Source organism: Sciurus vulgaris (genome assembly GCF_902686455.1).
Source record: "Sciurus vulgaris genome assembly, chromosome: 4".
NCBI lineage: Eukaryota > Metazoa > Chordata > Mammalia > Rodentia > Sciuridae > Sciurus > Sciurus vulgaris.
In genome coordinates, this window is record NC_136464.1 from 172,324,768 (window position 1) to 172,341,337 (window position 16,570).

General features: G+C 42.2%; 1 protein-coding gene across 3 annotated transcripts in view; it reads left to right on the top strand.

Moving 5' to 3' along the window:
* Positions 1-16,570, top strand: part of CLDN10 (claudin 10) — a 103,553-nt gene that overhangs the window by 82,029 nt on the left and 4,954 nt on the right. For 2 of the 3 annotated variants that reach the window (XM_079138036.1, XM_079138035.1), the window contains exons 2-3: positions 6,799-6,960; positions 7,049-7,130. In XM_079138036.1, the coding sequence (XP_078994162.1) occupies positions 6,799-6,960; positions 7,049-7,130 (244 nt within the window). Of the gene's footprint in view, positions 1-356; positions 701-6,798; positions 6,961-7,048; positions 7,131-16,570 lie in introns of those variants that run through there. The other variant, XM_079138034.1, reaches the window with a different exon arrangement.

Sequence of the window (16,570 nt, forward strand, 5' to 3'; positions counted from 1 at the left end):
TTACAAGGTGCTCAGGAAGCCGAGCTACATGCCACGGGTAGGGTGGATCGGAGGTGACGGAGTGGGGGGACGCCGCAGGTTGTCCACATCTGGCTGCCAGTCTTTTTTCCTGCACAACTCTAACCACAGGGTCATTTTCCGCAGCAACCCGGGCCGGAGATTCAGGGACCGGGGCGCGCAGACCAGCTCTCCTCCCGACAGCGGGCCGCGGGCCAGCTGGCTGAAGAAAACCCGAGCGCCCACCGCAGAAGCGCCCCGCGCACCCTCTGCGCCCCTACGGACGCGCCCTCGCACTCGACAGACCGCGCTGCCTGGTGCGGGGCCGCGCGCGCCCTCTAGCGCCGGGTCCGTGGAGAGGCGGCGGCGGCGGGTCGGGGCGGAGGCGGCTGCTGGAGGCGGAGTCGCAGGGCCGGGCGCGCGGGGGTCGCGGCGCGGAGTGGGAGTGCGAGAGCCGGCGCGAGCGTGGCTGCATCCTGCGGCATGGCGAGCACCGCCTCGGAGATCATCGCCTTCATGGTCTCCATCTCCGGCTGGGTCCTGGTGTCCTCCACGCTGCCCACCGACTACTGGAAGGTGTCTACCATCGACGGCACGGTTATCACCACCGCCACCTATTGGGCCAACCTGTGGAAGACTTGCGTTACCGACTCCACGGGCGTCTCCAACTGCAAGGACTTCCCCTCCATGCTGGCGCTGGACGGTCTGCATCCCCTCGCCCCCGCCGCGCTCCTCGCTGGCCAGCCTCCGCGCGCGCTCTTGGCCCCACCGCCCTTAGAACCCCGGGGCCCGACTCCTAAGAGACCCGGCCCGCTCTGCCCCTAGGATCCGAGGGAACGGGGAGGATCAGCCGACCCTGGGGTGACCGTCCTGTGGGGGCGCCTTCTGAGCCCAAGACCCCAGGAGAGGGACACGCAGACAAGCTCCGGTGGGGCGACTCAGCCGTCAGGGTGGCAGAGCTTTTTGGTCTTAAGAGTTGCGGACACGACTGTCCCTGCGTTTCCCCTCCCCCCAACTGTTAGGGCGCGGAGTTCACAGGGTTTTCTTCTCTCCCACAAAAAAGCTGGGTTCTGATTTTAAAGGTTTCACTGAAAGGCAAGAATGCTTGTCCAGAGCCCCCTTTGGCTCCTTTTCATTGGTTCTCTTAAAAGTAAGCAAAGTGAAAAAAAGGGAACATATTGCAGGTTCTTGTTTCCCTTACAGTCGCTTCTACAAACTTCTCAGCATAGGCTTTAACGCGCCCAAGTTTGGGGAAGACAAATAGCACTCGCCAGTGCCCTGATGAAGCACTGGCCGAGGGTGGGGGAATGGTGGCCCGCGGGAATCTTGTGCTGGAACCAAGTGTGTGGGCTTTGCGGTCTTCCTCGCGTTCTCCCTGAGCGGATGTTCACCCACCTTGCGTTGGTTAGCCAGGCTGTGTACTGCGTTGCCTTGAACCCGCAGGTAAATGGACACAGAAAACCGGTTCTGTTTAGTTATCAGCGAGCAGTTGATGCCTTGCTGACACAATGCTCAAGTTCTGACTCCTTTCTTCCAGTCACTTTAGCAAGTGACTGCATGGCTCCTGGCAGAAACTTAGGGACTGTCATTTGTGTTATTTCTAGATTTGAGGCGTTTTCCTTTATTCCTATGCTTGCAGTTTTTATTTGCATAGCTGGGTAAATAAAAGATTCGATTCCCCTAAGACAGTGCTTGCCATGAAAAGCAAACTGTTGCTCAACCCAGTATTTGATGGAACCTGGTATAAGAGAATGCGTGTCTGGTTTTAGAAGGGTGGCACCTGGGTCTGTCCTGTTGTGTAAAATAAGTAGCCGGAACACTGTTTATTCCCTAGCATTACGGTTGAATTTCCTGTGATTTGCAGAGCACACATCCAGGTAGATGAACAGGCAGGCTCTTGTTTCAGTGGTTTACACTGGTGAACATGGGATTGACAGTTACTGTCCTGGGAGCATTCTTCTGTTTGTAATTCCATTGTTGTCCAAGATAGCAGGCCAACTAGGTAGCTTCCTTGTATGGGACAGTAGGGGAACAAGGGAGAGGGAAAGAGAAGCAAATGCCCTGAAGATTATTAACTGCAGGATGGTGGAGTTTCCCCTTCTGTGTCTGTGTGAGGGAAGGTATTCCCTGATTTGGGGCAGGTAGGGTGGTGAGGAGGCAGAAGGGCATAGTCCTTCATCATCAGGTCCAAGAGGTAGACAGTGGAGCAGATGAGTGATACTCATAGGCGACCCAGCCTGCAAAATGACTTTCCAGTGTGCTCATGCAAGTAGAAAATTGCCTATAAAAGTGTAAATATGTTCTGCAGTGTTTTAAAATTTATAACATGTCTTTCCAAGAAGGAAATGATACTTTTTAACTGCCGCATAGTATTCATTAGTCTGGATAAACTGGTTTATTTAACCATTTACCCATTGTGGACCTTGGACCCTTTCCAACTTTACTGAAATTCTTTATATTCACCTCTTTGTGTGCACATGCATTTCTGTAAACTATGCCACAGAGCAGTGGTGTTGCCATGCAGTAGGACATGCATTTTAATATTCAGTTTATGCTGCTGAATTGCATTCCACTGATAAAGAGCTGCTTCTCTACATTCTCACCATTGATTTTTTTTATTCAGTATTGTGGTTGACAGCTCTGGTCTTCCTGTCATTATAATTGGCATTTACCCAATTCCCAGTGATTTTGACCATCTTATCATGTATTTATCAACCACTTATTTATTTTTCTCTCTTTTGTGAATTGCCTGCTCAGATCTTACACCCTTGGTTTGGTTTTATTGTTTCTTCTTGATTTGTCGCTCCTTGATTCCATATACATGTTGCAATCTCAGATCATAGCTTATCTTTTAAATGTATGATTCTTAACTTATAGGACTTTGAAATTTGTATTTTGATCACATTTATCTCTTCCTTGATGACCCCACCTTCTATGGTTTAGGAGGGCACTTCCTACTGCAAAATGATAATTGTGCTTTTCTCCAGAAAACTCTCCCAGAAGGGTTAAGTCACAGCTACATTTTCATATGCAGGGCATTGATGTCCCTTACCTGAAAGTAGAACTTTCCAAAGCAAGGCCCCACTGCTTGTAAACTTGCCGTCTTATATTCCCACGACAGGTACCTATGTTGGGTGCTACTAGTCCTGACATTGCCTTTGAAGTGGCGGGAGAAAGCCACCAAATTTGGGTGGGGGCCACAAGCCTGAGAAGCCCAGTCCTCCCCTTAAACCAGGTGTGAACTCTGGGTGGAAAGATAACCTCAGAGGGAAGAGAGCGGGCTTGTGACTCTTGCTCTTCTTGTGCTAGGTGGAAGAACAAGCCTCTTGGATGCAGATGATGGAGTCATTATCTAAATTTCCTATCTGAGGTCAAAGCTCAGATTTCCCACCCTCAGGAGGTGACTTTGCTGCTCCAGTTTTGGTTATAAAGAAAATGAAGTCTCTTGACGCTAAGCGTCTGGGTTGGATGTTATGCCGTGTTAAGCATCCAGCTCTCATTTCTGCTTAGAATCACTCTTGGTATTATGGAGGGGATGACCTGATGAGTTCCTTACTACTCATCAGACACTTAGCTCCTATTTTGCATCCTGTGAAGTGAATGCTGCTGTCCCTATTTTACAGAAGAGAAAACGGACTCAGAGAGATTAGTAACATAATCAAAGACATGCCACAGCTAAATGGAAGCAACAGACTAGAAGTTCAAAGTTCCTGTCTCCCCCCGACTCTTCTTTCAAAGGATTTGCAAAGCTACTAGTATAAGAAAGTGTGTTTCACCCCCTTGAATGCTAGCAAAGGTGCTACTAGTGAATTGTCTCCACCAAGTGGATGTTTTCATTTTTGCTGGTTTGCAATTGAAAATAAGAAAGATGTCATTTGGAAAACATTTTGCTTTTAAGGGACAGCTTGAAGATTTCCTCCAACGGAATTCATGAGTGTAAAGTTGCTATTTGAAAATTTCAAGGTTGAATGAGCTAGTGATTTCTGCTCATTGCTAACCCATTTTCCTTTCAAAGCACCACTTGAACCTCAGCTGAGAATCATTTTCAGCCAGGTTGTTTGCCATCTATTTTGCTGGTGGGAATGTTTGCTCATTCTTCCTGGAGAACTAACTATAAATTATACTGCAGAAAACTCTTAAGTAAATATGTTCATGCCTCAGCACTTTAATGTGTTAATTAGCTATTAACGGTGTCAGTAAATTAGACCTGTCAAAAATAATGGCCTCCTTGACCAGGTTTTTACTACCACTTCACTTGATGGTTTTACTTATAAGTTTTGCCTTCAGGAAGTGTAAAAAGTTAGGTTGTAGAGGTTTGCCTTACAAAAGATAAACTCTGAAAGTTTGTTGGAAATCACTTAAGGCCCAAGTCATGGGTGTTTTAAGAATCTCAAGCTCACCAGCAACCTGATTTCTTTTGCAGCTGATGGAGACAGTTTATCCCTGCTCTTGGCTCCCCATTTCAGAAAATTTGGCTAAGCGTTGTCCTTGTGAGGGGCCTTCTGTTGTGTATGTAGAACATGGACAAGTTATTGCCACTGTGGCCACGCCACAGAGAGGCACGTTGGCTTGACCGCAGGGTTCCAGCTGGCACAAAAGAAGGGCTTGACCATTTCAGAACCTGCTTGGTCCACCTCTCCTCTCATGTTTGTGCCAAGAGACCAGAGCAGGTCTAAGATGGGAGAGCCCAGAATGAGAGACTCAGAAAAAAAATGGTATGCCTGATGGTTACATAAAGTGTAAAGGCTACTGTTATTTTCCCTGTCTTATTAAGGGTTTACCATCTGGGAAAATGCATTCCTTGTTTCTAAATGACCAGATTGTAGAACTTAACCCTTTGGTAAATTCCAGACCATCTGCCTTTTTAATAAAAACTATAACATAACTAAAGTAAATGCAAATTATGGTGTATGATAAAGTTTTCCAGGAATGAATGTATACATATGTGTATGCATCTCTCTTCACACACACACACACACACACAGTGGTCCCCCCATCGATCTGTGGTTTTGCTTTCGTCAATTTCGGTTACCCAGGGTAAACCATGGTCCAAAAATATTAAATGGGAAAATGCTGGAAATAATTAATAAGTTTTAATAATTTTATTACAGTAAATTATTATAATTTTCTATTTTATTAGTTACTCTTAATCTCTTGTGTCTAATTTATAAATTAAACTTTGTCATATATAGGAAAAAGCAGTATAGACAGGATTTGATAGTATCTCAGTCATCCACTGGGGGTTTTGGAACACACCCCACACTGATAAGTAGGGGACTACTCTGTGTGTGTGTGTGTTGGGGGAGGTGTATGCACCTAATCCCTCCATTTTTCATTTAATGATTGCATTTAGAGTTAGCTAGAACACCTTTAAAACAGATTAAATGAATTTCACAAAAATTAGGAAACTATACTGTGCCGGTAGTTTTGTGGTGAATGATGAGCCACTTTTGGTTGGAATGATGAGCTCCTGGCAGATGCTCTTTACTCCTGCTCAGGACTGGCAGGCCTCTTTGCTCTGCCTGCCTTCAGCCTGCTCACTGGGCTCTGGCTGGGGAACTTGCAGGTTGAAGTTTAAAATAGAGCTAGTTGGGTATTTGGCAGCAGAGACCCAGATAACCCTGCAGCATGATTATTGCTATCAAAAGAAGCCTCCATTATCCTGCTTTGCTAACAATAAGTTTCTTTTGTTGTTTTTGGTAGGCTCAGCTTCACTGAAATTTTCTTCTGTATGGAAGTAGTTCACACTGTGAAATAAAAGTCATTGTCATTACAGTCTGCAGTGGTGTTCCAGTTAAGTAGATAGAGAAACTCCCATTTGCTCTTTCAAAGTGGAACCTAGGAATAGGATTCAAACTCTAATTTTCATTTTTTTCCAAAGAAACATGGGACTCCAGGCATCAGAACTTCCCTGAATTTATGATCATAATGATCTCAGTATCATTATTGTCAGCTTTGCCTGAATGCTAGTAGTAAATGACCTGCTCTATCTTAAGAGATTTTTTCCAGTTAGAAAGTTTAATTTCCAACATAAACCTGTGTGTGCTCATTTGCTTAGCCAATATTTACTTACATCTAATACATGCTACTCTCATTATTTCAGATTGAAATATGGCACCATTTCAGACTGAAATGGAAATGACGTGGGTGGTGAAAGTTTATTAGTTTAAGTCGTATCATTTAAAATGCGTTAGTGCCTGGACAAAAGCGATGCTGAAGTTTACTGTCTCCCTGGCTATGCAAATAAAAAGATGGGAAATAGGAAAATAAAACGAATCGTGCAGGAGACATGATCCAGCAAACTAACAGATTACCTTTTCAGGGTACTTTAAAGGCATCCATTTACCTGCAAACAGCTCATTTAATAGTTGTAAATTACTTTTCTACCAAACAATGCTTTTTAAAGCCCAACTTTATGTGCCTTGATAAAAATATAATGTCACTAAAATACTTCTTGATTTAGACTCCTCATGGTTCTTGAAGGTATTCTGGTTAGTCTCATTTATAAGTTTTCACTGATATTGGAAGGTTTGATCCTTTGGAATGTCTTGCTGCCCAATTATAAATTCCATACTTTTATCTGTCAAAACCATCAAAGTTCTCTATTTAAAAGGTTGACATGCAAAGGAGTTAGAGAGTTTTGATAGTGGCAGGTGACATCTCTTTTCTTTTCTTGCCTTGCCTTGGGTTCCCCCACCTCCAGACAACAGAACACTCATCCAGAATGACAGTGTAAAATGAGGGTTTTCCCTGGGCAGACACATGTTTAATATTAACATAAATGACCTACTCTAATTGCAGGTTATATCCAGGCGTGTAGAGGACTTATGATTGCTGCTGTTAGCCTGGGCTTCTTTGGTTCCATATTTGCACTGTTTGGAATGAAGTGTACCAAAGTTGGAGGCTCAGATAAAGCCAAAGCTAAAATAGCTTGTTTGGCTGGAATTGTATTCATACTGTCAGGTAAAGAGTAACTTTCTTTCAAACAAGGTACTTTGTGATGTTGATGAGATGACACTAACCATAGGGTTTTCCCTCTGATATGTTTTAGGGCTGTGCTCCATGACTGGCTGTTCCCTGTATGCAAATAAAATCACAACAGAATTCTTCGATCCTCACTATGTGGAACAAAAGTAAGTGTTCTTGATATAAATTAATGTCCTAAGTTAAGAGACAGGAATTTCCTACATTTGAAAATGCAACACACTGGTAAACGGTATTTGATAACATCGTTCCAGTTTATGTGCCAGGTTGCCAAAAGATGCATCTAATTACCTCATTAATGTTATATAGTGTCTGTCTCTAAATAGCTCAAGGTATAGGACTGAGAATGGTAAACTTCACCTACTACACATCATCAAATTCAAGTCAGATGCAAGAGAGATGAGAGACGGGGAGGAAAGAGTGATGAGGCGTGGGAACAGGAAATCAAAAGCTTGCCTGGATTTTTGTTTATCCAAAGTAGTATTTGCCAGGTCCCAGTCTCCAGGCCTTGTCAGCGTGCTCTGCCCGGACAAGCTGCACCACATCTACCTTTATAAGGAAACTGCATGATGCACAGTTTTAAAACATTGCTCCAGCCGCGTGGTACCGGTGAGAGTGGCTATTCCTGGTTGCAGATGAGTGCTTTGGCATTAACAGCTTAGTTTGTTTGTTGTTGTCCTTAAACTATGGGCCGTTGCTTTTTATGGTTTCCTTAGGCTTATTTCTTTGGATTGGGAAAACCCCAGGCATACCAACTCAGAAATAACCATAGATCAAATCTTTTGTCGTACATGAGAACATGCTGCCAGAAGCTGCGTGTGTGTGTGTGTGTGTGTGTGTGTGTGTGTGTGTGTGTGTGTCTTACGATCAACTGGGCTGGCAATTATCATTCAGATTTCAGATCAAGTATTATAACATTTTTAAAACGTAAATTATGGGGGCCGGGGCTATAGATGGGTTTGATCCTGAGCAGCACCACATAAAAATAAATAAGTAAAGTGAAAGTTTAAAAAAATAAATTATGGAAATAACTGGTCAAGTGGACATCACTTTTTTCTAGTGGATTTAGAAATCTTCAGAGAAGTAATTTTAGTGTCATAAAATTACAAATAGGAAATGCTCAAATTGTGAAATACAATGAAAATAATAGCTAACACATCAAGCCCCTACCATGTGCAAGCAGGACATTGCAAATATTACTATTATTCTATTTTTATAACACCCTTATGACATAGGTCTTCTTGGGACTCCCTTTTTTGAAATTGAGGGAAGAGTTTAAGTAAGGTAGTTAAGGAAACTTGAACTAAACTGGTAAGCTGATTGAACCATGATTCAAACCAGACAGTCAAACTCTAAAAGACTTGCTATAAAATGTGTGATTTACAACAATCTGACACTTCATAATTTTTGGTGATAGGATGCTACACATAATTTTCATCCGTGAATCTCTTTTGTACAGGTCAAATTAGTTTTATTTAGAAATATTACTAAATGGTAACAAAAATACATGACACCACACACTGAGATGTTTCTGAAAATATATTTTTGAAGATCAGAAATATTTTAATGATATTTAAATGAAAATATTATCATTTAAATGATAGATTTTCTTTCAGGGTTTGATATAAATGCACTACAAAATCATATTTCTCATGGTTTATTTTATCTAACACATTATCTAAGTTTTCTGGATTATCTTTTTTTTTGTGGTGCTGGGGATTGAACAGGATTATCTTTTTGGTATCACTGTTTTTGTTTTCTGATAATTATTAAGGATGTCTTTTTTCTGCATCATAAAAATCATATGAGTCCCTCCTTAAAAGGTCCAGGCTAATTCATGTGTGCACAAAACCTGAAACCTGTCTTTGTGTAAATGTTTCCTGTGCTTGCTGTATGCTCAGTTGCCTTCCTCAGTTTGGTGCCCTTGCAATTTCTTAGTCCCCTATTCGATTTTGATTGAATATAGATCAGTATTATGTACCATGAGAGGTTTTGCTGGTTTCCACGTTCTCAGGGCTACATTGAACCAACCCATTCCCACAGTTAGCCCCTCAGCATGCATTTTTCTGTCTCTGCATCTGTTCTCATCTGTAAATAGAGGCATTAACAGTATCCCCTTTACAGAGTTGCTGCGAGGGTCAAGTGTGTAGGTGTACTGGTCTGTCACAGACCAGACACCTTGTAGTAGCTCTCATTGTATTAGCTACCCATTAGGATTCTTAGCTTAATGAATTAAGAATTTTTTATTCTGTGCCATATACACTTTGCCAACTTACCTCATATAATTAAAAGTATAAGAGTTAGACCTTAGGAGAAATGGCATTGTAGTCTGGCACGGTGGTGTGAGTCTATGGTCCCAGCTACTCGGGAGGCTGAGGTGGGACGATTGCTTGAACCTAGGAATTCTAGCCAGCCCAGGCATCTCAAAAAAAAAAAAAAAAAAACCTAACAAAACTGGCACTGCTTACAAACTGTTGATATTTACAAATGACCCTTCACATCAGCATCTTATGGAGAATATAGACTGTAAAGAACCTGTGTACAGGCTGGGTCCTAGAAATTGGGACCTAAAGGCCTTCCATAATCTAAATTCTGGTTGGATCAAGGAATTATCAGGGTCTGAGATTTGCAAATATGATCAAATTCTAATTACCATGATAGAAAAGAAGCACAGAAATGATAAATGACACCCACAGGAATTCAAAGCTAATTATTTATTTAACGGTACTAGGGCCTGAAGTCAGGGGTGCTCTAACACTGAGCTATACCCCCAGTTTCTTTTATCATTTTGAGCCTGGGCCTTACTAAGTTGCTGAGGCTGCTCTTGAATTTGGGATCCTCCTGCCTTGGCCTTCCAAGCCGCTGGGATCATATGTGTGTGACACTATGCCCAGCTCAAAGACCTCATTTAAATAAAACACGCTTTTATGAAAACCAACATGTTGATTATCATGATTCCATCTGACTTCCTCTTATTGTCACCTTTTCATAGAGGAGAGGATGATAGAAATTCAGAAGATCAATAAACTACCTACCATTGGCTATTGGTTTCATAGGACTTGAAATACCTTTTTTCAAGCAAGATTTTTATTGGGTGCCTTATAGGGGACAACACTTCCTCAGGTGGCATTTGGAAGAACTTAATAATTGGTGCATCTGGTTGCATTTGTACATGAATTTAGAGAGGACTATGTAGGGGTGTCAAAACTCATGGCTGGGCCAACCCCGGGTGAGCTGGGGTTTGGAAGATGTGGCTGTAGGAATGTTCTATTTCTTTGGTGTCTTACTTGACCAGAATAAGAATTAAGTAAGTTCCTTCAGGTCAGCAAACATTTCTTTCAACTCCTTCTTCTCCCCCTGGCCCAGTGCCTAGAAGCGCATGTCACTGGAGCTGGTCCTTTCTGTTGTCTTCGCGTCCTAGGAAGGCAGGCTCTGAGAGGAGGGGGCAGGGAGGCAGGTGCATCCTTCTTCCTGTTACCATCACACATTAATCTTAACAAAACCCAGCTGCCACCCAATGCATTGGGGAAGGTGTGACTAGCATGAGCCTGTGCATCTGGGTCCTTGGGTGGCTCACTGAAGGACTGCCATTTGCCACAGGCTCTAGTTTGAGTTACTTTCTGACACCCAAATCCTAAAATGTGCTGGGAAACTCAGGTCTCAGAGTGTGGTCGCTCTCTTTCTGTTGCTGTCGATTTTTTATTTTCCTAAGACTTCTATACTGTGTTAATTGGGTCTTCCCAGCAGATTTCTAGGACGTTCTTATATGAAGCACACCTCGAATGCCCAAGTTAGAAAAACACAAATGAGCTAATCAACAGGGTTCTTACTGCATGTAAAGAACGCAGTAGGAACTTTGTTGATAAGAAAAACATGAGTGGCTTTTGGTGCAGAGTTGGAGTACAGATTTCGGCAGCGACACTGTGTACTGTGTGTTCAGTGGCTGTTTATTCTAAAACCCTCCCCTCCCCACCGTAGATCTGTGAAGATTTTTCTTCCACGTAACATTTGAGAGAATTGCGGTCTTGAAAGAGTCTCATCTGCCTGTGCTCTGCCGTCTGCCCTGAACCCCGTTTTGTTTTGCTTCCTTTTATTCAAGTTATGGTTATATTTTCTTGGATGATTCCAGCGTGGGCTCCTGCAGAGTCTCGAAAACTATTTCTCTATTCTTCCCTTTAGGCGGTTTCAAACCAACTTCTTTTTTATTAAAACAAAACCTACCAAATCTAAAAACAAAACAAGCCCCTGCCCTCCTGCAGGCTATGGTGGTAGGTGCCCCAGCACAGCTCGCATTCCAGGGTGAGCACATTATCCCCTTCACCACTCGCTTCTCCAAACCACTGACTCCTGGATGTCTCGCTTTGTTTTCTTAAATGAACTGTTCCAAGCAAGAATTGATTGACATAAAGAGACGGCTTTTCAAATCCAGTCAAGATAAAGCACTTAACCAGTCGTCTGCTTGAGGCAACAGCATCATGATCTTAGATTTATTCTCTTTCCGTACATGAGATTCATCCTTGATGTTTTGACTCCAGAGGTCTCTGGTTTGGTTCTTTTCCTCTCTCCTGTTTTCTATCTTTTCAAAACCACGGAACATGCTTCATTCCTGGCATATCTGATTTCTACTTTAGGATTTATGCTTCACTCAGATAAAATCACTTTTCCATTGTGGTTGTTTAATAGTTAATAGAAATATATGACTTCTAGGTGGGGAGTGTGGCTCAGTGGGAGAGCACATGCTTAGCATGCACCAGGCCTGGCTCAGTTCCTAGCATCAAAAAAAGAAAAGAGAAGAAAAAAAAAAAAAAATAGCTGCTGCCCACTTACACAGATTTTCCTGGGTGAGGTTGAAAAGAATATCAGTCACACCAGGTAATCTTGCCAAGAGATTTAATTTCTTTCTTCTGTCCTTATTATTATTTATTACCTTATGGATGTTTGTTTAAGATTACAGTACTCATGAGGTTATTTGGAGAATGAGCTAATGTTGGTAAAAATCTCTTAGGTTCTTGGATAGATTCTGTATGAGTGCCAAGTACTACGAATAAGGCAGATTCAGTTGTTAAATAGTTAGAAGGTGTTGTTCTGTCACTTTGTTCAGAAGTAGCATCGGCCACCTCTGATCACTAGAGTTCCTCTGATGTGTTTGGGACACTAACAGGTCTTAAAGATTCTGCTTGGATACCAGGTGTCTGGCCCCTATTTTGCTCTTCCTAATGCGTGGAATGACTACTCCTGTCAGTTTACTCTGCTCTCTGGCAATCAGCTCTTGCCCCCTTCCCAGGCCAGCTCCCCTCCAGTTGTCCTTCAGGACTGGCCTTCTGGATGAGGTGCCCCTTCTGGGTGCTCCCTGATTCCTTGTGCTCCCATGGTAGTCCATCAGGGAGTTACAACCTGACTTTCAAACCATATAGGAGCATCTGGAAGTGGAGACCCCGTGCTGCTAACCTTGAATCTCTCCCAGCTAGTCCAGGTCGCATGACATTCAGAGCAGGGGTGGCAAGTCGGTGGTGATGTGGGACTCTGTGTAGCATCTCTCCTGAAATGGAAGCAGCATGCTCGTGGACATATGGCTAAGGGATTAGGGAGAAGGGACAGCATAGACCATTGTGTAAGAGTAATGACCCTGAACCCAAGCTGCCTGGAAATAAACCCATGCTCTGCCGCTGTGTTGCTGTGTTACTTATCTCTTCTGTGCCCTGTATCCCACAGCTGTAAAATGAGAATAAGAGGCTGTGAGACTTAAAATGAAATAGTACCTTACAACCATTTAGAATCATATCTTGTATGTAGTAAACACTCCAGAAATATTTAGCTCTTACTTTGAAGTTACTGACATTTATGCAGAGTGTATTGATATAGCAGTGCATTGTCTTACACAGTCTATGAAGATTAACTATAGAGGGGCTGGGGATATAGTTCAGTTGGTAGAGTGCTTGCCTGCCTTGCATGCACAAGGCCCTGGGCTCAATCCTCAGCACTGAAAAAAAAAAAAAAAAAAAAAAAAGATTAACTAGAGAACTGTGTGATAGAATGTTGGAGACTTAGTAAACTGGTAATTATTTCATGACACTTTGCTCTCAAGTAGAAGGAAGGTTTGAAAGGGAGCTGCTAGCCTAAAACCACTTTGAAAAATTCCTTTGTAATTTTGTTTCTTTAAAAGAATTTTTTTAGTTGTAAACGGACACAATATCCTTTATTTATTTTTATGTGGTGCTGAGGACGAAACCCAGTGCCTCACAGGTGCTAGACAAGCACTCTACCACTAAGCTACATAATCCCAGCCCTGTAATTTTGTTTCTTAATTTCTGGTCACCCATGTCATAACATTGAGCTTGAGATAAGTAACAATTGGAAAAGTCAGCTAGATGTTCTTGAGACTCTTATGAGATCTTGTCCCATGTGAGTCTTACCCAAAACCTGGTTCCATTCTAAAATGTTTCCAGGGAGGCTGTTGAGGATTCTGAATACAATGTGAGATGCACTTCTGACTGACCCAAGCCTTATTTGCACAAGTTCATCTTCATGTTTACTTGAGTACAAAGATGCACATGCCCACATCCTCATGGATTCTTGGCTAGGTTTAGCCATATGGCTCTACCCTGAAGAGTCTCAGGATAGTATTTGCTGTTTTAGGAATTTCTTATCTTAAATTACACTCTCTCTGTGCTGTCAGCTTACGTGAACTTTAGAGTCTGCATATAAACACGTTATTGTACCTTCTGTATTATGACTCAGCACATCATTTCTCACTGAAGATCAAGGCCAGGGAAACCCCCAATTATCCTTACTAATGGAGGAGATCAATGGCATTGATATTGCTAAATAATAGATTTGTTTTTTAACTGAACTATGTAACTTTGGGGACATGAGATGTTCTTTTTAAATTATAATTTACTTTGGCAAACATTATATTTAGTCATACTCTGGATGGTTTTTAAATTTCCACAATGATTGGCAAGACGTAGAACTCCTGTGAAGATAGCTCACTGATCATTTGAGGTTCTGTGAGAGGCAGGTGGCTCTGCAGAGAAGAGCCAAGTGTGTGTGGTGATGTGCTGTGTAACCCCAGCCACTCTGGAGGCTGAGGCAGGAGGCTCACAAGTTTGAGGACAGCCTGGCAACGTAGAGCGCTGGGGATGTAGCAGAGTCATACAGCACCCTGGGTTCAATTCCTAGTACCCAAAAAAGGAGAAAAAATAGAGTGAGGTTCTGGAGCTTGATCCTGGTTCTGGCCATTCTGATTGTGGGAAGCTGCAGTTCCTTCCTCTGGATAACAGAGATAGGACCCTCTGCTTCTGAATGGTAACAGGATTGGAGAAAATGACATATTAGAGAGGTGTTAGGTCAAAGGCTACAAAATTTCAGTCAAGATAGGAAGAATTAAAAGTGTAGAGAGATTAGTTTGACATCCATTTATAAATTCATTTCAGCATTCCTTATTGCCTAAATATGTTGCTTTTGAATTTACACTTGAGTGCTTTTTAACATCAGAAAGATGCTTCCCTAATTAGCTAATGAGTTAAATAAAATCTTTGGTAAATGCTTATTTTAAAGAAGAAAAAAAGAAAGCCAGGCACACTGGCATACACCAGTAATTCCAGCAACTCGAGTGACTGAAGCGGGAGGGAGATCACAAGTTCAAGACCAGCTTGGGCAGCTTAGCAAGACTCTGTCTCAAAATTAAAAAAAAAAAAAAAAGCCGAGGATTGAAGATGTAGCTCAGTAATAGGACTATCCCTTGATTCCATACCCAATGCCATAAAAAAGAAAAAGAATAAAGCATACATCACAGTGGCACATGGTATGTGATCAATAAGTGATACCTGATACTAATGTATAGTTTACAGAATTCTGACCTACCCTAATAATAAATCACAACATACAGAAAGTGCATGTAGCAGATTAAAAATCTGCTATTAATCTAGCCACAGAAGAGCAATTTAGAATTAGCTCAAAAAAAATCAGTGTATATTTTGGTTTCTTAAATTTGAGAATTCCCCATGAAGTTACTATGTATAAATAGACACCAATAATTTAAATTTTCCCACTCTATTTTTGCCACTATTTTGAAAATCTCATGGCATGCCTTGGGTAGGAAGTCCTCTAACACCTACCAGGGAGTCGGGGGAGAAGCATTGGAATATGGTTTAAATAAGAGAGACAGACTTGGGCAACTACAGAGACACACAGGAAGGGCAGGTTCCAGGTAGCCCTCTTCTAGGAACTCAGACCCCCCCTCCCCAAATGTGGAGAATTTGGGGAAATGTGTTTGTAGGTAGTTCCTATAGAATACTTATTTGTATAAAATCCATTCTTGCAGTTACATAGCCCATGGAGTTTATGAGCCTTTGCCTTGGGAGAGAAGTTTATATGGGGCAGTGGTCTCAGCAAGGCTGGCTTACCAATGGAGGTCAACTTCAAAATGTTAACATTGACACAGCCTGAGTGTTCCTTCTAAATTGTGAATGTTTTTCAAGACACATTTGGTTGTTCTCATGCAACCAGAATTTTTATTTTGGCTATTACCACTCTTGATTACAATGAAGAGGAGGACAATATGTTTGAAAAGGACCTGGCTCCTAGCTCTGTGACCTTCATTAAAGTCACTTCACTTCTCTGGGGATCCTACAAGAATGAGGCACTTTGATTTGTTACAAGTTTTTGCTTTCAGTTTTTGGAAGGGGTGCGCTGCCCTTTTCAGCTCCAGCTGCCCTGATTTTAAATTACTACCCTCAACTTCTTTTTGTGCTGGGTGGAAAGACAACCTGAGGGCATTCAGAAAAAATTCCACACCTTGAGCTCTGCAGCCAACGAGAACTTAATGAGCCAGGGAGAGAGAAAACTCTCCTCTCTCTGAAAGGAAAACTAAAAATAGGTTGCATTTATTTTTTAAATTAATCAAATCTTTTTACTTAACAAGGAAGTAAAGTAACTTAAAAGGAAGACAGAAACAGTGAAGAGCGTGGGGTTTGGAATCACAAGTTGGAGGTTTAGATCCTGAAACACGGAGTCCCTATGTCTAACATGGGACTTAGTAATTTAACTTCCCTGAGCTGAAACATGGGACAAGTAATTCAACTTCCCTGAACCTCAGTGTTCACATTTGTAAAATGAGGATAGTAATGCCTATCTCTCAGGGTAGTTATGAAGAGTACATATTAAATATGGCAATATTCTAAATATGGCCAAAAAATGGTGACTAAATATGGTAATATATGCGAAATAGCACACATACAAAAATCCTAGCACAGTGACAGTAATAGTAGCTGTGGTTACCAGGGATGTACTTAAAGGACATCTGTGCACCTTTAGGAGACTCATGGTGATGTTGCTCTTCTGTCCTGCCACTCAGTTTATCATGCTTTTAAGTTTTTGCTTCATGTCTGCCTAGCCCACTGGACTGTAAGATATGTGAGAATGGTCTGTATCTGTCTTGTCCACCCCAAACACATGAGTAGCACAGTACCTGGCCTGTCATTTCTGTTGGGCTGACTGGGAAAGCTATACTAGTTCCCTGGGTATGGTAAATCCCATCAAAACAGGGGTTTGGATGGAAAGAAGGCCAAGAAACAGAAGATGACAAACA